Source organism: Sinocyclocheilus anshuiensis, unplaced genomic scaffold (genome assembly GCF_001515605.1).
Source record: "Sinocyclocheilus anshuiensis isolate Anshui unplaced genomic scaffold, SAMN03320099.WGS_v1.1 scaffold1455, whole genome shotgun sequence".
NCBI lineage: Eukaryota > Metazoa > Chordata > Actinopteri > Cypriniformes > Cyprinidae > Sinocyclocheilus > Sinocyclocheilus anshuiensis.
In genome coordinates, this window is record NW_015541012.1 from 1,429,052 (window position 1) to 1,452,587 (window position 23,536).

Genomic DNA, 23,536 nt, shown 5'->3' on the forward strand with positions numbered 1-23,536 from the left:
CAAAATCAAGACTTTGTAAAAGAGCATAATAGGACCCCTTTAACACATCCCTTCACACTGGTGTTTTCCCCTCAGTATTTAGACAGGCTCGTATAACCCCACTACTTAAGAAACCCACCTTTAACCCATCTCTTTTAGAGAACTACAGACCGGTTTTCCTTCTTCCTTTCATTGCAAAAACACTTGAACGAGCTGTGTTCAACCAAGTCTCTGCCTTTCGCACACAGAAAAACCTCCTCGACAGCAACTGGTTTCAGACATTCAACCGAGACTGCCATGCTCTCAGTTGTTGATTTAAATACCCCACATATTGATAGCGGCGCCCTGATGCGCTAAAATTATATACAATATTAGAATGTTTACGGGAGCGGACACAAAAATCACGGGAGCGGATGGGAGCATGCGATAATGGTCAGAAATTCAGCGAGAGCAGAGCGGGATCAACAAGCCCCGGGCTATCACGCAGCAGCTCAGTCAGTCAGTGAGCGCCGTAACAGATTACATAAATTTATTCCATAAATAAACTACACAGAACCCCACTATTCGGACAAATATACATAATGAAAAGATGATACAAAATGTAATACCTTGGAAAATGTCATTTAAGACTTTTTAATACTTTTTAAGGGCCTTAATTTTCTCTAAATTGATTTATCAACTTTTAATACTTTTTAAGACCCCGCGGACACCCTGTTATTGGATCTGTCCGCTGCTTTTGACACGGTAAACCACCAGATCCTCCTGTCAACCCAATTGGCAAAGGGCATCTCAGGAACCACACTCCAGTGGTTTGAGTCTTATCTCTCAGATAGGTCCTTCAAGATATCTTGGAGAAGTGAGGTGTCCAAGTCACAACATCTAACTACTGGGGTGCCTCAGGGCTCAGTTCTTGGACCACTTCTTTTTGTATTTAATTCTGACTTTCTGACTTCTGATTAACAAAATCAAAAAAGGCCTCTAACACTAGCTTGCTCTATTTACCTATTCTATGTTTTCTTTTTATTTATTATAGGATTTAAAAAAAAACTTGCTATGTGCACTGCATTAAGCTAACTGAGACTTGTTATAGCACTTGCATATCATTGCTCTTTTGTTGATTTTGATTGCTTCCATTGTCCTCATTTGTAAGTCGCTTTGGATAAAAGCGTCTGCTAAATGTCTAAATGTAAATGTAAATACTTGAAGTACAGGATTATAAGTCCAGAGCATAAAAAATGACTAAATTTGCCTATTAAACCGGCTTCTTCATAATTCTTGTTAAGGTAGAAAAAAAAACCAAGAACAAAATTTCTTTCTTTGTGGTTTATATGCAGTTAATCTAAACCTCGGGTTCGTAATGTCTTCATCATAAGGAAGTCTATAATTACTCCCGTGAACCGAGTCTGAGGGACCTTCATCAATTTTTCTCATCATATTCTCTATTCTTGTTCAGCAATGCATGTGATGAGGGCACACATGCTGTGCCATGTGTTTCAACAGATGTGTCAAGAACGCATCAATGCATTTGTGAAAAACGATGTTTCCTGAGAACTTTCATAGAAATGTTCAGATATGCCGATGTGAACTTTCTGATCTGTAGAGATTGTTCAATAAAACTAGATCTCTCAGTCACGCTGGTCTCACTGGCACACCTCTTCCATTTAAATGCAGCACAAAGGCCGAATCCCTGGGTGACAGTCAAACACAGATGAAAACGTTCTTTACTCGGCAAAGTGTTATTGCTTGTACAAATCACGAAGCAACAATCCCTTTACTGCTCACCTGTACAGCAGTCACCACCAGAGAGAATACATCTAGTAATTAGAGCAAAATGGCTTCGCTCCTTTCCTGTCATTATTGCAATTAACCTACTGAACCCGATCTCTAACGAAGGGGGGAAGGATGTTGTATCAAATTACAGGGATGTTTCATAGCAGCGGTAGCTCTTCTCTTCCTGTGTGATAATGAGGACAAAATTGGAATTGACATGTAACATCTGAAAAGTTTCTGAAAAGAGCAAGCTGGAAACTGTACTGGATGTAGCTGGAGATGGAGGACAGACAAGACTTAAAGGGGTCATATGATGCGATTTAAATTTTTCCTTTCTCTTTGGAGTGTTACAAGCTCTTGGTGCATAAAGAAGATCTGTAAAGTTGCGAAGACTAAAGTCTCAAATCCAAAGAGATATTCTTTATAAAAGTTAAGAGTCAACCACGCCTACCTAAAACGGCTCGTTCTAACACGCCCCCACATATCTACGTCACGATGTGGGAAGATTTGCATAACGCCGCCCAAATGTTCATGCAAAGAAAGAAGGCGTAACTTTTATTCTCGCTGTAGTATTGTTGTTGTTGCCGTCGCCAACCATGTCGTGAAGGCGCTGTGTTTCATTGTGAAAGCGAAACTACTTTGGTTGGCCTTCCAAAAGAGGACGATATCTGCTTTGTCATGCCTGGAGCTGATCCGTGCTGGTCGCTGAGGAAATACATTAACTTCGCGCTGTCGATCGCCGGATCGGCTTTCACCGTGGATGGATCGGAGTCCAGCCCGGGGTCGTCACATGTGGTTGCCGCAAGCCCGCCGGACGTTCCTTCGTCGAATCCGCCGGCCACGCCGTTCTCAAGCCCGCCCACCTCTGCTCACTCAAGTCAGCTCTAGGCCGCCGCTCACTCTAGGCCTCCGGCCTCCGCTCACTCAAGGCCGCGGTGTGTGACGCTGTTTCGTTCTCTAGAACAGATGGTAGTTTTTTTTTTGGATTAAATTGTAACTAAAGATGCTAAATAATAGCATTGTTGTCAGATTTTATTGCTAAGTGTATAGACCTAATCAACTTCTCTGTGTATTCTAGAATAGCGGTTGTCGATTTTGTTTTTTACTCCAAGCCGCCCCTTTCCAAGACAATATTTAAAGGCCCTCCTATCTAAGCTGATGTCAGCTGTTGAAATAAAAATAAATTAAATGCTGTATCTTCATTGTTAGTGTTTTAGTTTTCTAGCATTTTAATTAAGATTGTTAATATAACTTATTTGAAATTATTTTAAGAATTACTGTGCACCCTCCTGGAAGTTTGCAGAGGCCCACTATTTAAAAACCACTGCTCTGCAACAGGCATTAGCAATTTTTTTGTGTGAATGTAGCTAAATGATAGCATTGTTGCTAGATTTTATTATATCATTAGAGTTTTAAAGATTTTAGTTTTTCTCTATCCAAGTATTAGAATGCACACTAGCACGTTTTTTTTTTTTTATTTATTTTGCGTAATTGTAGCTTAAGATGTTAAATGATAGTACTGTTGTCTGAATTTATTGCTTTTATTTATGCAATAAATTACTGAAACATACTCTTGAAAAGGTTTAGAATATTTTAGCCATTTGTGTACATAGATCTAATCATCTTTAGTTTACTCTAGAACACGCATTAGCAAATTCTTAGCATTAATGTAGCTAAATGATAGCATTGCTGTCAGATTTGTCTGTTTTACAAAATATATTACTGAAACATACCCATCGCCGTTTTGAAGAATTACATTTTTCTCTATTCATGTCCAAGTCCGATGCACACTAGAAGTTATTTTAGCTTGATTGTAGCTTAAGATGATAAATGACAGCACTGTTGCAAGGTTTTATTGCTGATTTATGAAATATGTAACTGAAGCATACGCTTAACAGTTTTTAAGATTTTGGCCTTTCCCTATAAGACAGGATCGGTATTTGAATGCTTATATCTACAAAAATTAGCTGCCTGGAGTTGCCAAGATGGCATCCTAGTAATTCACTTGCTTTTAACCAAAAATTAAAATTCTGTCATCATTTACTAACCCTCATGTCCTTTTAAAACCTGTATGACCTTCTTTTTTCCCAGAAAATAAAAATGAACACAAAACAATATTTTGAAGAACGTTGTGAACCAAACAACATTTGAGTCCATTGACTTTCAATATATATATATATATATATATATATATATAAATCAATTCATAAAAAAATTAATTTTCAAAACTATCTTAATGTTCCACAGAAGAAAGTAAGTAATACTGTTTGGAACAACAGGAGAGTGAGAAAATTATGGCAGACTTTTTATTTTTGGGTAGACTATCCCTTTATAGTGATAGCAAATGCACTTGATGAATAACTGCGCTAGAAAAGTGCACTTTGGGAAAAGGTTTGTATGTTTGCTGTCACTACTAATGACTGATTCTTCGAAATGATTCACAAGCAGCAGGTGAGCATGATTCACAGCTTGTCTGGACACTGCGAAGTCCTGATTTACATTCGCTGTAGTTGCTGTAATGTACAGAAACAATATATCTGAGCCGAGATCCCACGGGGACATGAATTATTCCCATGACAGATGGAATCAGGTGAGATGACAGAGATGTAAAACCATGTGTGGGTGTGATGTTTTGGCCTCGGCTCACAGCTCGATCAAAAATTACCTTTGAAAAATGCCCCGCCCCCAGCACAGTCATAAATTGGACTCGCTTATCAGCAAACCGATTCCATCTCTTAAAATGCCTAAGGTCTCCTCTACATCTAAAGAGGCCATCCATCCGGTTCTTTTCTGGGCTTGTTTAAAAAAGGAGGCAAAACCGTTTGGCCTCCATGTTGGTAAGACCTCCAGCCAGCTACTTTTTAGGTCAGAGGTTCCCAAATTTTTTCGTCAGCTGTACACCTGTGAAATATTTACTTGAAGTATCATCTGAGAATTTAAGCTAATATTTCAGTAATGCAATGACACATCTGCATGTTCACAGTTCTCTGATGTTGGCTAATGGTCACATGGAATGCAAGTAAACAGATAAAATATAAATTTTTTTAGTGCTTTATTTTGATTTGTTTTCATTTTTTAGATTCTTTATATATAGGGCTGCACTTATTTTGTCATACTATGATTGCGATTTGAACTGCAATATGACAATTATGAAAACTATATCTATATATGTAAGTATACTGTATTTAAGCGTATATCTAAGCATCTTTATCGATTATATTTCAATTTCAGTTTTATTTTAATTAACTGTGCAGCCCCATTTCTTAATTTTAATTTTACACTTGATGAGACTAATAATTAATATATCTATATACAGTATCTAAAAGAATAGATTTAGAAATTATATTGCTGTTTCAGTTGTATTTCAATTAATTGTGTAGCCCCATTTCTTAATTTTAATTTTACATTTGACAAAAATCTAATAATCAATATATCTATATATAAAAGTATATTTATTAATTATATTGTGATTTCCGTTTTTATTTTAATTAATTGTGCAGCCTCATTTCTTTCTTTATTATTTAATTATAATTAAATAACCCCCCTGCAGTACCCTCACGAACCCTGTTCTAGGTAATAGACAAAATAGTATAGTTATGTTAAATCAGCAGTAAAACATTTTGTGAACACTTTATTTTTAAGGACCAATTCTCGCTATGAATTAGTTGCTTATTAGCATGAACATTAGCATACTGGCTGTTTATTAATACTTATAAAGCACATATTAATGCCTTATTCTGCACGACCGTATTTTAGATCCCTTAATCCTTCCCCTTACCTAAACTATTAATAAGCAGCAAATTAGGAGTTTGTTCAGGGAAAACTCTTAGTTAATAGTGAATATTTGTTCCTTATTCTTACCATTTTGTTTTCCAGACTGGTCCACTTACTGTGCTTCCTCTAAGGTAAATGAGCTAAATTGGTTCTTTTAACTGAAAGGTGAGACTTCCATTATTGCTGTTACCATATTTCTCTCGTCTCTGATCTGGTACCTGTTGAACACACACCATGCTGGTTTAAAAGAGACTTTGCAACATGTCAGCTATAACCAAAGGTGCCCACAAATGGTTTCAGTAATTCCTCCATGTACCTGCAGCACCGCAGTGCTTCATTACTCCCCAGAGCATGGCCAGAGCAGAGGCTGAAGAGCTCTCTCTGAGTCATTTACTGATTACTGGGTTTCTGATGGATGTAGTGCATTTTTGACAGGCCTTTTTCACACTGTGATAATGGTGTAATGAAACACCAGTGTACAGATGGGAGGATGGTGTGGTGTTGGCATGTTGGATGCATGAACGATGGCGGCAGGAGAAACTAAATAACTGAAGGAAAGCAGTGGGGGAAATGAAGTGGCTTATTTAAATTAGGTTGGAGTGTGTTGAAGTGTGTCGGTTTGTTCCATGCTGAGTGGCTGCTCTTAAAGCGCTCTGAACTTAAAGCCGCATCGGAAGAAAAAGTTTTGAAAGATCCATCCTGGTTTGTTATTTCTTGCACACAATCAGCGTGGAAAAGAAAGATTGAAAAGGAAACATCAAAGATGCTGTTTATAGGATCCTTGAATCATCAGTGCAAGTGCCGCAAGCACTTTACGCTCGATTTCAGTGTTCTTTAAAATGGAAGCCTAATCATTAGTCATTTCCTCTCAGAATTAAAACATTCTGGATTTCAACTAATTATTGTTTATGTAAATGTATGCAATAAAAAGCAAATAAACAACATCAAAGAGATATTTAAGAAGAAAATCTTCCCTCCCATATTAAAATGAAACATAAAAATAGTATTAATAAATATAGTAATAATAATAGTAATAATAGTATTCTAAATTGACTAAATTCACTTATTAATATAAATTAAATGTTTATGACCCTGGATATTATTTATTTATTTATATTAGTATTATTATACATAATATATATTATTATTTTCATATTATTATTATTATTATTATTATTATAAATTTATATATAGGTTTTTTTTTAAAGAAAGGAATATTAAGGTTATGAATATCAGAAGCATTCAACTGATTAAAAGTGACAATTAAGACATTTAAAATGTTACAAAACATTTCTATTTTAAATAAATGCTGTTCGTTTGAACTTTCTTTTGATCAATTAATCCTAAAAAGTTTCATGGTTTCCACAAAAATATTAAGCAGTACAACTGTTTTCAACACAGCTTTTTCGGCAGAAGGAGGAGCAAGCATGGCAGCGAGGATCAGACTTACCGCAACAATGAGTAATTAAAGACATTTTAAGATGACTTTTGTCAAAATGGCTAAAAAATCATAAAAACAATAAATTGTAATATGATTTATCACAGTTTATCACTTTTGACCAATAGATGGTGCTATTACCAAATTGACGTGGTGTGGTCAGTGTGAGGTAACAATGACACACAAAATTTGGTGTCAATATGTCAAAGCTTTGCAGAGATAAGCCTCAGATGCAGTTTGGCACCATGCCATCAAATTTGTTGATGCGGTAAATGAAAATTATTGCACCTATCTTCACAAAATCCATACTTTTTTGCTGGCATGGTCTGAAGATGATATGAATCAAATTTGGTGAAAATTGGACCAACGGCTTAGGAGGAGTTTGAAAAAGTAGGTTTGCAACGTAAACAAATAATGGCGGACAGGAAGTTCAGCTGATTATGATATAATTGGTATCGATGTTCTCTGCATAATCCAAGGAATCTAACAAGACCAGTCACATGACAAGAGGCAGAACTATTCATAAGCTATTAGCATTTTTTAATTTTCATTATGAATGGTTAATGGCTTCATAGTAATGGTTTACCACTTTTGACCAATACGCGGCGCTGTTACCCAAATTGATATGGTGTGGTCAGAGTGAGGTGACAATGGCACACAGAAAGTTTGGTAAAGCTTTGCATTGATACAGCTTCAGATGGAGTTTGGCATCATTCCAGCAAATTCGTTGATGTGGTAAAACAAAAACCTGTTTCATATATTGACATATAATCCATAACTTTTTGCCGGCATGGTCTGAAGATGATCTGAGTCAAATTTGGTCTAGGCCGATGGTCTAGGAGGAGTTTGAAAGAGTATGTTTTCAAAGAAAATCAAAATGGTGGACAGACATTTGTTAGATTATAGCATAATTGGTATTGATGTTCTCAGCATGATCCAAGGAATCTATGAAGACCAGTCTCATGATAATAGGCAAAACTAATCAACAGCTATCAGTATTTTGTGAAATTTCATTATAATTTTTGACCATAAGGTGGCGCTGACACAAAACTTTTTGAGTATCTTCAAGGAATGGTTCTGAAGACACATACAGAGTTTTGTTACGATACGCCAATACATTCATAAAATACAGCATTTTACGACAAAATTCAAAATGTCTGACGCCTAAATTGCCCAACATGGGACAACTGGGTATTGTTCGACTCAGTATGTTGCTCTGAATCTAAACCAGTCTTGTGATTTTTGGCCTATCCGTTCATAAGTTATAAGTAAAAATAGCTATTTTTCATATCTCCTGACTACAAGGTGGCGCTGTACCCCTAAGTCACGGTTATTATAACACACACCAAGTTTGGTTTCAATAAGCTAAAGCATTGTGGAGACACAGCCTCACATCCGTTTTGGTGTACTCTTCGACAAATTCGTTCACTCGTTATTTGAGAACGTTTGACTAATCAACTTGAATTCCATAACTCCTCTATCTGTGTGCCAAATTTTATAACTTTGCCACAAGCGGTTCTATGGGCTGCCATAGACTCCCAGAGCGGAAAAAGAATAATAATAATAGAAACACCAATGATTACAAGAGGTGCCTACGCACCTTCGGTGCTTGGCCCCTAAAAATTACAGGTGCATCTCAATAAATTAGAATGTCGTGGAAAAGTTAATTTATTTCAGTAATTCAACTCAAATTGTGAAACTCGTGTATTAAATTTCCACGACATTCTAATTTATTGAGATGCACCTGTATTATACATATATGTATATTTGATGTATAATACTATTATAATTTTACTTTCTAATGTGGGAGGAAAAATGAAACTCGACTTCTTGACTTTATGTTTGACAGGCATGAGCTTGAAAAACTCTTGCATTAGAGAGTATCACACTTAAATTCTCTCACCAAGGAAGTCAGGATGTAGGTGTAGTACACTGACAGCATCCCCAACTCTGAGGCCTGGAAGATAAAAGAGAAGAGAGAGGTACATTAAACACTTTTGACAACGCTAGGCTAATTTAAACAGCTACTAAGACCGAATCTGTGCATGGCATTGCTGCCATTTAGAAGCAAAAGACAAGGTTCACTGCTTTGCAAAACCTGTTCAGAGTTGGATGAAAGCTAACAAAAGACAGACAATATTCCCATTCTGTCATTGCCATTCTATTTATCAATTATTCACGGTCTCCAAGGAAACTAAGCAGCAAATATAATATGTCAATCAAATGTCAGGGGTGAAAACACTTTCAATAATTATTTCTATGGAAACGGAGAGAAAACTGAGTAAAAGGGACAGTTTATAGTACAATAAAAGCACGAGAGGGAAACAGATTGAGTGGCTGGGGGTGTTTGTCTTCTTTCTAGCAGAGAAAAATGTTAAATAATTAAGTAAAAACATATTGATCAGGAAAAACCTGCAGTGAAATATAATCACATTTCCTAGAACAAAAAGAACATTGAAGTATCTTGGTAACTTTATAGGTTTCTCAGATAAGCTCTCCAAAACTGCTCTTGCAGATCTTTTCATTAACCTTGCAGCCATGATCAATAATCTCAACCCATACAGTTCATACAGAGACTTATTTTTAGTTATTGGGTACTTCAGAATGGGATATGAGTCAAAACGGTTGACTAAACCATTTTTGGCTAATTATTTATTATTATTTATTATTATTATTATTTTCTGGTTACTTTTATAATAATAATAACAATAATAATGACATTTTAACTTCATCATCATCATTATTACTACTACTACACATCATGGACGTCTTTGACAGTTGAGATGACACCATTTTGGGACAGTTAAAAGTAGTTAAAAGTCATTATACACTACCATTCAAAATTTGGGGTTCATAAGATTTATTTTTTGAAAGAATGAAATAAATACATTTATTCAACAAGGAAGCATTAAAATGATCAAACGCGACAGTAAATACATTTATAATGTTATAAAAGATTTCTGTTTAAAATAAAAGTTATTCTTTTGAACTTTATATTCATCAAAGAATGTATCACTGTTTTCACAACAAACAAAAAAAAGTGAATAAGCACAACTGTTTTCAACATTGCTGATAAGAAATGTTTCTTGAGCAGGAAATCAGCATATTAGAAGAATCATGTGACACTGAAGACTGGAGTAATGCTGCTGAAAATTTTACCATCACAGGAATAAATGACATTTTACAATATATTAAAATAGAAAACTGTTTAAATTGTAATAATATTTTACATTATTACTGTTTTTACTGTATTTTTTATCAAATAAATGCAACTTAAAAAATCTTACCAACCCCAAACTTTTGAACAGTAGTGTGTATGGCTTCCTTAAGGATGATTAATTGACTAGTCATTCAGGCAACCCACTGAGCAGTTTTTTTAGACTTTGAAATTGAGCATTTTGCTCATCCCTTCTTCAAAATGTGCCCTTTTTGTTTGAACATTATTAATGGTACAGTCCCAAAGTTATGTTCTTTCCGATCTGTGTGACATGTACAGCTTATGTGGCAGAGCATAATCTGCTGACGATGGCGGAAGTACCAGGTCTGAACTTCCCAAACTCCCGGCTTTGTTCCTACATTTTAGAGCATAAGTCATGCTAACACAGCACTCCTGGACACCTTGTTCTCTTGTGGTTGCATTACGGTTCAAAGCAGCATCTGTATTATGGCACTTATACACACCCAGACTCCCAGCCTATCGTCCCGTAATGCCCATCTGCATTTCATTTGACCAGTGTTGCGTTAAATGAGAGAGAGAGAGAGGGAGAATATGGACCACAGGAATGGAGAGTTTTTCCAGGTTATGATAATTTTGTCCTTGCGTAAAGTATTTTATAATGAAAGATTTTCCCTGCAATTGCCCATGTAATTGAATCCTGTAACTCAAGCTGGTGTGTGAGCTGTGCTGTGAACATTGGCAAACAGATCTAGCATGCTTGCCCTATACTCGCTCCTCACAACCTGAACAAGTGCCAACTTTCCACAGCTCTGCCACATACTTGCTCCATATAGATCCAGAGAGAGAGAGAGAGGAACAGAGTGGATGAAACCGAGACTGTGAGACAATCAGAGAGAGAGAGAGAGAGAGAGAGAGAGAGAGAGAGAGAGGAGTTGAAGAGGGTATGAGAAACATAGTAAGGGTGACAAACTGACAAGGAACCCACTGTGAACCATGCAACCTATCATCATAACAGTGGCAGTACTTGTCCCTGTGTCTCCATAGCAACAGGAAAAGCCAAAGAAAGACCTGTGATGGTCATCAGACACTTTGATTAAAGAGCAATGGAGTTAATAGAGGAGGAAAAATGGAGGAGAACCACTGGCTGAAATGTCTGAGTCGAGAAGAGTCGAGATAACATGAGAAGAGACCACCTGAGTCGAGATGACAAGACAGACAGAGAAGAGGAGAGGAGAGGAGAGGAGAGGAGAGAAGAGGAGAGAAGAGAAGAGAAGAGAAGAGGTGTATCAGTATCTTTCCAGTAAAAATATGTAAACATTCAATACATTTACCAATAAAACTAAACATTTTATATAAAATGTATATATAAAATGTAAAAACAGTAATACTGCAAAATATTATTACAATTTAAATTACTATTTTAATGTTTTAAAGGAGACATGTTATGCCCCTTTCTGACCCCTCTCTATAAACACAAACATTTTTCAATGAGCCAGTTATTTTAGTATTATTGAGTATTATAGTTTTCTTAATATTTTGAATCAGTTTTTTTGTTTAAGTTTTAGTTATAAAGTTAAAGTGTATTTGTCATTATTAGTTTTATATATATATATATATATATATATATATATATATATATATATATATATATACATATATACACATATATATATAAATACATACATATACATATGTACATATATATATATATATATATACATATATACTTATACATAATAATAAATAAATAAATATTTATATTTATTTTACATTAATGTTTCTTTCAATTAATTACATTTTTTCTATGGTTTTAATTTTAGTTTCAGTTTTAGTTAACTATAATAACACTGCCACATGAGCATTAATTACCACATTTATTTATTACCACATCACATTATCAAAATTCTGGCGAACCAAGCAGCTTTCTGTTGGACTCCGCTGCATATTCAGCATATTCAGAACTGACTGAATTTTAAATTCACAGAACAACAGTAAATGTGACTGCACCGTAAAAGCATACAAGGGGCCATTCACATATAATGGATTTTTGAATAAAAAAGTAACGCGCTAGAGATGTGTTTTTTAAAAGGTGAACTTATTTTAACTTCAGTTCCACATTTTTAGAATGGTGTGTCACATGCAAAACTGTCTGTCCATTTTCTCTCCATTGATCACCTTCACTCTCTTTTCACCGGTTCCTGCAATCAGCCTCTCCTGCAGAGCCATTACTTTCTCTTTCCTGAAAATAATGATTCATGCTTAATTATGGCTTACTCTTATGCTACAGAGGTGTATGTGTGCTCAGTCAGTCATCTATACCGAATTATTCAGTCATGAGGCCGCATCCATGTATGCTCATGTTCATTTGCATTGAGTGTGTCTGAAAGAGAGATTTATTTACTACAGCTCATAAGCATCAATCTTACAAATGAGGAGCAACAGGCTCCGACTGCGTTCAAGGGTGGGATGAATACCTCACATTTAACTCTTACACTTAAAAGACACATGAACAAAAGGTCATGAGAATAAGGCTACACTGTGAATCTAGTGGAACACTTACTTATATCGTTTAATGGCATCATTAAATTCTTCAATGTTTATGAGCGATTGTTAATTTTATTCTGAGGCTCAAGGTCATGGTCACTGACATCCAGATAGCAAATAATAGCAAACTATTTTCAGCTTTTCAGCATAATTACATAATGATGGCCTTTTTACTCTTATATTTCTGTAAACTTTTCAAACCCTGGATGGACCTATGAAAGCTTCCGCCCCAGAATAAAAATAAAAAAGGCAATTATGACTCACAATTAAAATTCACAATTCTGTCTGAACTTGTAAAAAGTAGTTTACATCTCACAATTTGGATTTTTTTCTTGGAATTCTCACAATTGTTTTTTTATTCTGACATGAAAAAAAAAAAATATATATATTTCATTATTTTTTTATAACATTTATTTTTCTTTGCCAGTGAATTACAATTTAATATATATAATCTAAAAAAAATTGTAATATTTTGTACAATTCTTCTAAAAAAAAAAAAGATTGTTTAGTATTATTTTAATGTAAAACAAGACAAAGCACTGATTAGTGAAATGATTTTTGCAGCGTATCTTTCTCAACCCTTTCCATCCTATGGAAGCTTATTTCTGCCACATAATTAAAAATTTTTAAAAAAGCAACTGAGAATTTTTATCTCAAAATTCTGATATTTTTCCTCACAATTATTTCTCTGAATTGTGATATAAACTCATAATTCTGAGAAGAAAAAAAAATCAGAATTGCGATTTGTTAACTTGCAATTGCGAGATATAAACTTGAATTTCCGAGAAGAAAAGTCTGAATTGAGATGTAAACTTGCGGTTGCAAGAAAAAAAGTTCAATTATGAGATAAAAAGCCACTATTACCTTTTTTCTTTTTGGCAGAAATAAGCTTTCATACGATCCAGATATGGACTGAGAGGAATACGCTGCAAATCCATTTGACTAATCAGTATTTTTGTCGTTTTCCATCAAAAATACTAAACAACCTTAAACAAGATAAATTTACTTCACTAAATATATTTGTTTTTAGAGAATATATTCAATTGTTACTGGCAAAGGAAAAAAAAAAACAAAAAACAAAAAACTAATTTACTTACACTAATTTGGATTTAATGTTTTTGATTGAATTAATTGATCTTGTTTCAAGGGTATTTAGACAAAAATTATGTTTTTTTTTTTTTTGCATAACAGGCCGACTGTCAAGCAAACGTACCCTTTCCAAAATGATGTGAGACATGGTGGCATTGGCATCCACTATGATGGTGGCAGTCTTGTCATCACGGATCTCCTTGAGAAGGGGGGTGGGATCTTGACTGTCATCCAGCATGCGAACAGAAAGGGTTTCCTTGGAGATGAGAAACTGTCGCAGTAACACCTCCAGGTTTAATAGGCCTGTTGAAAAGGGGCACACACAAAACACTTCAACGTCCTGACTTATGTCACCTTTGCTCACAACAAGAAATACATCCTCCCTCTCTTTTCACAGCAATTATGATACTATGGGATCGTCCCTTTTAAGGGACTAGAGTCAATTTTCTGTGGGTCTGAATATAATGCTATTATATTTGTCTGACAAATTTGAGCAAAATTATCTGCCAATATTTTTTTTTATTAAATTTAACATAGATAACAAAGCTTTTTTTGCTGTTCTGTATGTCTAATTTAATTAGCGAAATCATAATCATCCATCTGAATATAATGCTATTATATTTGTCTGACAAATTTGAGCAAAATTATCTGCCAATATTTTTTTTAATTAAATTTAACATAGATAACAAAGCTTTTTTTGCTGTTCTGTATGTCTAATTTAATTAGCGAAATCATAATCATCCGAGTGTTTAATCTCGATTCCTTTGGCAATTATGAGGCCCAGGAGAATACAGGACTTACAATACAACACTGTATCACAACAGAACGTGACATCGGTTTACTATGAATATGATCTGACTCTTTAAATCTGAAAGGCTTTTGCTGCTGACTTCACACATTAAGCGGCCGATGTCATTGCTCACAGCTGTCATCTCAATTTCCTGCCGAGTTACTCAGCGTATGTTTGATTAACCATAAGCATTCGGTTTCTGTCTTTCGCTCATTGCACATCACATGCAATTTCACATTTACACTACATTAAACATGGTGCTATAGCATTGCTAGCTAACACATGCGCTGACGGCACCGATCAAGTTGGACAGGAACTTGTGAGAACAGCAAAACACTGAGTTTTTATATCAACTCTGCTAACTTTGCTCGGACTTCGAATTAGGGAGGATTGGCTAACAGGGCAAAATGTGAGGATACATGGAAGGTAAATGAGAAGCTGAAAGAGTATAGGGTTAAGTTAGCACTGTGGGTAAGGTGTTAAGGAGAAGCTTCTAGCACTGGCAAGAGAAAAGCACAAATCCGCTTCCCACACAGAGACTGCGATAAAGGCTTAGCCTCCATTCACTCTGAGCAGCCAGTCATTTCCTCATCTATGACTTTCCACTGGGCTTTTACAAAGCGCCAAGTTCATTTATCTTTAAAGCACACACACAACATGGACATATGCTACAGCTGAAAATACACACATGCTTAAAAGCTCAGCAGAGCACAGTGCAAGCATAGCAGAAGACTATTCGCACAGGTAAATAACAGAAGTACATACACATGCACTTGGCGGACTGGATTTGACTACGCTACAATGTGTAAACAATTCCTCAAATCTGAGGTAAAGTCAGAAGTTTTGCTAATTTCATCCTTGCTGAAAAAACAAACAAACATCCAAAGCCATCCTACACAGATTTGCTGGTCTAATGCAGTCTCCCATCCTGGTTAGGCTGGTTTTAGAAGGGGTTTGAACACACATGTGCAAGCTAAACCAACTGAACACCTGCTTCCCAGCTAATAGGGAATGTTCTCAGAACTTCTGCAAATTCTGGAAAGGTTCTCTCAAAGTTATGAACAAACTTTCTTCCAGTAACGTTAATAGAGTGTTCATTCAAAGTTTTTCTTTAATAATGTTAATGTTAAACACATTATTTGCACATCGTTCATGCAAAGATTTTTCCTAAAACATTTCAGATGGATGCCCATCTAACATTTGCAAATTAATTCAGAAGAAAACATTCCCATAATGTTTGGAATTGATAAAATGGAATGTTCCCTTAATGTTCGCATTACCAAGGAAAAACTTTTGGACATTTTGAATGTTCAGAAAACATTCAGAAATAAGGTTTTAAAGCTTAATATGAACTTTAGAAAAATGTTCTTAGAACATATTTTTGTTAGCTAGGTTAGCCAGTGTGGGCTAGACCAGCAAACCAGCTTAATATGGTTTTGGATGTTTGTTTTTTTCAATAGTCTCAACCACACATCTGCTCTCTAGCATGTACTGTATATTTTATGTCTGTATTAAAGTTGCGACGACACAGAAGTAGCGACAGATCTTTTCTTCCATATTGTGAATACAGTATATCATCTGAGCGAAATGGATCAATGAAAAAAAAAAAAAAGTAAGATGTGGACTTGGTTCTATACAGTATACATTAATTGGATTTTGAGATGTGAACACAAGCTTGCTGTCGATTGTGGAGGGCCAGGGTTTAAGCAGACTAAATGATTGGAGAAGCCCGGCATTTCGAAAATAAAAGTGAATTATTATTTCATGCCAACTTAAAACTCGTATAGCACCTTTTCATCCTTTCTTTGACATGGGATGTCAGTACATACAAGCATTAGAATATTTAACACTTTGAAAAGTTTTTGAAGAGTCACGATTCATTATGTTGCTGTCTGGTCTTTTTTTTTTCTTTTCAAAATAAGCAAGTTAAAGAGTTCGGTAAACCTATTATCAGTTCATGCTAAAAAGAGTCAGATCTCATCCTGCCCGGGGCCAGACAACCATTCTTACCCTTTTTTCTTCTCATTAGACAGAAAGAATGGAAAGCTCAAGTAGTGTGAGCCACTGAAAAAAAAAAAAAACTTTTGTCTTCCTCCTTTAACAACGCATGTCAGAATCCCATTACACTCCTTATCACATTAAATTAATGTATTCCAGCACAAAGGAGAGAACTTCAGAAACAAACACAGCCAGACAAAAGAGAGTTTCCAACATCCTGCTTCATATCAAGTGCCCTTTTCTAGAAAGGCGATCCTTTCTCTATGACTTCCGTGACTCTGACTTTTCATTTCAGGGGCTTTTTGTTTGATTTTACAGTCCCATCCTTATTTTATCTACACATTTATCGTATTCTTCTTGAAGAGGCAGGAGAATTAGATCATTCCAATTCACCCACGTTTGGGGTTCTCGCCTCTCTGTGGGACGCAGGCTGAATTCTCTCACTTAATCATCTTTAATTACAGATCACTTCAAAGTAGCGAGAAGAATGTCGGGCAAACAAGTAGTACAATATTTCTGTTCCTAGTGGAGAGGCGCTGACAGGTGGGAAACCTCTTTGAAGTATGTGCTTGATTCACTGTGTTCAATCTGGGCAACAAAGCTCAGTTCCTTTCAATTAAATCCGTGAGCTCCTTTAGTTCAAGAGGACAAACTTGAAAGAGATTGTAGCGCTCACCTGTCTGACCCTGTTCAGAATAATTTGGGTAATGCCTTACGAACACAGGGTCTTGGTGATCTTCTGGGTCTCCTGACTGGATAGTACAGGTCAGCTAATTTTGTTCAATAATGAGACCTTACTCACCTCACTACACGGTACAGACCTGTGCAGCCAGACGAAGCCTAGTGCCTCATCCAAAGGAGTATTATACAGACTCCTAAGTCATACCTAAATGGTGAAGTGACAACACAGTCTCAAAACCTTTACTAGTGACTATCCATGAGCTGTTACATATTACTTTTACACGACAGCTTTGCAAAATGGTGCAAACATATAGTATAAGTAGGCTGATTTCAGGTTCACCTGACCCCGTTTGATGTGTTTCTTTGAGGGCATTGTCTCAAGACCTTTTTTTAAAAGTTGGACATACAGTATGTCTGATTCCCGTGTGGCTTTGTTCTAGACCTTTTCTCCCCTTTTTCCCCGTTGCTTCTCCACTATCCTGTCAAATTAAGGCAAAAAGCCCCCAATATTAGCCACTTACATTTCCATTTATGCATTTGGCAGACTGACATTGCATTCAAGCTATACATTTTATCAGTTCAATTAAAAAAGTTGGACCATTTTAAAGAAAATTTACAGACAGATTTTCAAAGAGGGTTACACCGACAAATTAAGCTCAGAATGCTAATTAAAACACACATATCGCACTAGACATATCAAAATGAAAATATGTATTTTATATAAAATGATCACAGTCGGTTGCTTATAGATAAACTCATATGTTCAATAGCCTCCAGGCTGTATAGGTTAGTCGAACGAATAACTGTCCTTGTATGGTGTCATCTCAGCAAGCCAGCTCTGTGAAGTATTCATGAGTGGGCCATGCTCTATTAAGCTGTCAGCGTGCTAAGTGATTAATGAGAGCTGTACATCCTGTGAGACTGAGCGTAGAGAAAAAGAAACAGTAACGGAAGACGACAAGCAAACAGAGGCGCAGGTGAACAGGGTTATTACACTGGCAGCGCGGGGAGTCATCATCTGCTTCTTATAGAAATGTATCACTACGGCCCGTGGCATTTCCTGTCAACCCTTCGGCTCGCACGCCCACTTTGCAACCTAGTAATGTTTGTCAGCCAACGCAGAAGTGACTATTACCCACAATGGGCCCTAGACCTGCTACTGCGTGGAGCAGCTAGCCAATCGTGCGTACATATTTGTTCCAGGTCTACAAAACACTTCATTAAGCAGAATAACCATTTTCAACTAATAATAAGAAGAAAGAATTCTTGAACACAAATTCAACTCATTCAAAATGATTCATGTGACACTAAAGACTGGAATAATGGCTGCTGAAAATAAAGCTTTCACCACAGATTTTTGTAAAAAAAAAAATGTATATATATATATATATATATATATATGTATATGTGTGTGTGTGTGTGTGTGTGTATTTATGCTAAGTGATTAATGAGAGCTGTACATCCTGTGAGACTGAGCGTAGAGAAAAAGAAACAGTAACGGAAGACGACAAGCAAACAGAGGCGCAGGTGAACAGGGTTATTACACTGGCAGCGCGGGGAGTCATCATCTGCTTCTTATAGAAATGTATCACTACGGCCCGTGGCATTTCCTGTCAACCCTTCGGCTCGCACGCCCACTTTGCAACCTAGTAATGTTTGTCAGCCAACGCAGAAGTGACTATTACCCACAATGGGCCCTAGACCTGCTACTGCGTGGAGCAGCTAGCCAATCGTGCGTACATATTTGTTCCAGGTCTACAAACACATCAACAATAGAGTGAATGTGCTCCTTTAACAGCTGTTTGGGAAAATATTTGTAACGTTGGTAAATGTCTTTTATTGACATAAATTTTCATATTACAAGCATTACTGATAGCAGCTGCTCTACCATGAAATTATCAGTTATTTCTCACCTTTTTTTGGTTATTAGTCTACATTATTTTGCATAAGGATTTCTTGAGATCGATTTACTGTATGTGGGAATAAGGATCATTAAGATTTTAAAATTGCATTTAAATATATTGGGAAAGTCATGTTGTATTACTTTTTTTTATTAAAGTGTCAATTAGATGCCCATTTGCACCAACAATAACCATAAAGTTAAAAAATTTGTTCTAAAGGCCCGTGCACACTGAGAAATAACTATAGAGGTAACTATAACGATAACTATTAATAATACATTCTTTTAACTACCAACCTGTTGTTATAAGCATGTGCTTAAGTTATGTCATCTGCTGCTTTAAATGCTGAAGTACTGTAAAGACAGATGGATTCTGATTGGTCATCAATGTTTTTATTGTTCATCAGCTGGAAAAAAAAAAATTCTGAATGTGTTTCCAACGATATCGTTCCTGTGTCGTTATCACTGTAGTTGTGGTGTGGACTTTGCTATTTTCATAGAATTAGAATGATTATTAAAACATTATAGTTATCGTCCTTTAACTTAAGGAATCCACACAACATAATGATAATGGCACAGAGTAACAATATTGTTGAAATCACTGTCAGCTGATGAATAATAAAAACATTGACATCGATCAAAATCCATTTCACATTAAAGTATGTGCTGCAATTATGTTCACAGAGTGCTTAGAATAAACATAACATTATCATCCACTGGTGTGGATGCTGATACAAATTAGTAATCATTATAGCTGCCATTATAGTTGTATTGTTCTTGGTTCGAATGGGCCTTAAATCATTAATCTTGAATAGGCTGTTGCTTGAAAAGTGTTTTAAAGTTTAAGAAGCCTTGTGCTCAGTTAAATACAACTTTCACAATATAAATTTCTTCACTTTCTCCCAATATGACTTTCCCAATACACCTTTCTTAGTACAATACACAGGTTCCCTGAGGGAAAAACGGTGTTTATATTAATAATATAAATACAAATAGAACTTCTAATCATAAAAAAATGAATTTGGGACATTTCAATCTTGCTCATATATATACATGCACTGAGTGACAGAAATTAAATATTATTTAGAAATAAATAACACAGCAGCTGGAGTTAATATAGGTTAGCTTGGAAACTTGCTAAGTTTAGCATTGCTCTCTAAGGGAGTCAAAAGCACCTTGGTACAGATTTCTAAAAGTTTTCTGTCACAACGCATTTTAAGTTTGGCCTGTCGCTGCTGTGAATCTCCTTTATTTTCCTACAGAATTCTTCAGGGAGCGCATGCACTCATTATTAGCTGAGAAAAAATGCTGTTTTGTTTTCCTGTTTCCGACTCATCTCTGTGTAGAAAGTCGGGCTTTTACTCTAGAGGTACAAAGAGAAAAACATTTGGGTAATAGTGTTGGAATGAACGTTAAATGGTTAACTTTTGAGTGTACCACAAGACAAACTTTCTAAGTTACCTGCAGTGCTATCTGCTTTTAGCTTTCTGTGGTAGAATGAGCAAAACACCGGGGTCTTTTTAGGACTCAGAACTGAAATAAACCTCAGATATTGCTATTGTAGATATAATCACAATGACATACCAATCTCCCACAGTCAGTCTCAAAAGAGACATCTGAGCACCAGTGTTGTGCATCATTCAGAACAGAATTGAGAACACCTTTTAAATTATAATTACATTTCTAAACAGGATACTGAATTTAAATTAAAATAGAATTAAGATTTTGATCATCTATCAAATAAATGCTTTTCTTTTGATCTTTCTTTTCATCAAAGAATTCTGGAAAAAAGCATCACTGTTTCCACAACTGTGTTCAACACTGATAATAATAAGAAATGTTTCTTAAGCACCAAATCAGTATATTAGAATGATTTCATGTGACACTGAAGACTGGATGACTGGAAGACTGAAAATGAAAAGACTGAAAAAAATCACAGAAATAAATTACATTTTAAAATAATATTGAAATACAAAACCACTATTTTAACGTGTAATTATATTTCACAATATTACTGTTTTTACTGTATTTTTGGTTAATAAATGTAGCCCTGGTGAGCATATGAGATTTTTCCAAAACATAAAAAAACAAAAAAATCTTACTAACCTCAAACTTTTGAATGGTAGTAAATATTTCATAAGTAACATTTTTGCGGTAGTATAGCAAAATCTGTTGTGAAAGTACTGAACAAATTTAGAAATATCTCTAACCATACAAAAATAATATATGATATAATTATTCTCGTTTTGTCACTAAACTTTTGGGATTGTGTTTAATTTCTTTGAATTGGAGTTCAGTAAAAATCAATTTCCAATTCAGCATCCTTAAGGTGTAGCCAATTAAATCAAATACCAACTCATGAAAGGGATCAGATTCTTAAATTCTGAATTTGGTCCACATTTTCAATATGAAACTTTGGTACAGTCATGACCCTGTTCTCAAGTCCGTATTGGTAGTTCGCAATCTCTCTACACCCCTCTCTGACATCTTAGTGGGAATTACAGCTGTTCCACTTGAAGGCTTTAAGCTGATTACGGAGAAAGGTAGCCACTGTCTGAAGGGGCAATGTGACTTTGTTTGGATTCTCTGGGTAATTTGAGGCATCCTCGCGCCGAGATGTGAAGTCAGAATACTAAACTTTAATCCTTTGCCAAGCCGAACTCAATGTGTGTCTAATAAGGAGACTTTACAAAAGTTCACCCGTCAGTTGCCTTTTCTTTGACTGCAGTGGGTTTGACCTAAACCTTCCGCCATTCATTTCCATGGACATCTCTTTCAGCAGAGTGCGCTGACAATAGGGTGGATGTTTGATGGTGAATGAATGGGACAACATGAATGATGAATGCCTGAAGGACACAGATGGACAAGAGAAAGAATGAACAACACATTTGAAATAATCCATCAATGCAGTACAGTCAAACAGCATGAAATGAAATCATCGTCATCAAACCAGTGTGGATATGGGAGGTTTAATAAGCAGTTGTTATTGCTAAATAATCAGCAGAATGTAATGGAGCATTTGAGTTGCCTATTTGAGTCTGTGAACGTGTACAAAGGTACACAGTGGCAAAGAGAGTGCAGAAAGTGCATGTACCACTATGAAACTCCCTGTTCTCTTTGTAGAGAATGCATATGTCAGAAAGCAGCTGTAACATCTACTGTATATGAAAGGACATCTGCCGCGTGACAGATGCAGGCAATTCTATTCAGTATGTGCCATTCAGGAAAGAGTGCAGCAGAACATGTAATTATAGCACATGCTTGTGATTTTTTTTTCTTTTTCCTTTTGGCTCTAATGCATAGGCCGCCAAACCAAGGTGGGCAAGAGAGAGTAATATAAAATGTATTTATTTAGTTGTATATTTCAGAATTGTTGAAGTCCCTCACATCTTAAAGAGCTGCATGGGAGAAATATATTAGGGCTGGGTGAAACAATATCATAAGATTTATGTCAATAACAATGAAAAGCTCTGGACATTTTCACCTGATATGGATTAATCTAGCTGATCACACAGCAAAAATAAACATGACAACAGCCAGTCCGTGTCACTAATAAGTCTGCATGTTCTGCGTCACATGTGTGAATGAGTGGTGTGGTTTTGTCTGATAAACATACTCAAAACACACATGAAGCTCAAGGTGTTTTTAGTGTCTGCCGTCTCAATATACGAGGATAGGCCACTTGAACTTCATCTCCAAACCTATCATCAAATACACACTGAAACTCAACAATCTTAAAAAAAAAAAAAAAAAATGTTTAACATGAAGAAATTATGACAGAAATATATTACTATTGTATACTAAAATGTATGTCTCAAAGCAATAATATTATTATTATTTTTAAGGAATATCATGCAACCAAGAAATATTTCTAACAATGTTTTAACTTATACAGTTCTGTTGTGCTTCATCTTATTTGACAAAAAAAATTATAATGCAGTGTTTTGTTTTATATTGATTGTTATATTTTCAAACTGTATTTTTTTCTGAAAAAAAAAACATAATATAAGATATAATATAACAATGTTTATATATATATATATATATATATATATATATACAAACACACACATACTGTATATATAAAACACATATACAAAATTATGTATATATTTATATAAATGATTTCTATTTCTCTAACTTTGTTCAAAGAATCCTGCAAAAAAAGAACACTTCATTAAGCAGAATAACCATTTTCAACTAATAATAAGAAGAAAGAATTCTTGAACACAAATTCAACTCATTCAAAATGATTCATGTGACACTAAAGACTGGAATAATGGCTGCTGAAAATAAAGCTTTCACCACAGATTTTTGTAAAAAAAAAAATGTATATATATATATATATATATATATATGTATATGTGTGTGTGTGTGTGTGTGTGTATTTATATA

At 35.4% G+C, this 23,536-nt stretch overlaps 1 protein-coding gene across 1 annotated transcript in view; it reads right to left on the bottom strand.

The window, feature by feature from the left end:
• The window catches only part of grik4 (glutamate receptor, ionotropic, kainate 4), a 178,974-nt gene that overhangs the window by 85,728 nt on the left and 69,710 nt on the right, over positions 1-23,536 (bottom strand). Inside the window, exons 5-6 of the mRNA XM_016488825.1 lie at positions 13,897-14,075; positions 8,865-8,918 (exon numbers count right to left, since the gene is read on the bottom strand). Of these exons, the coding sequence (XP_016344311.1) occupies positions 8,865-8,918; positions 13,897-14,075 (233 nt within the window). The remainder of the gene's footprint in view (positions 1-8,864; positions 8,919-13,896; positions 14,076-23,536) is intronic.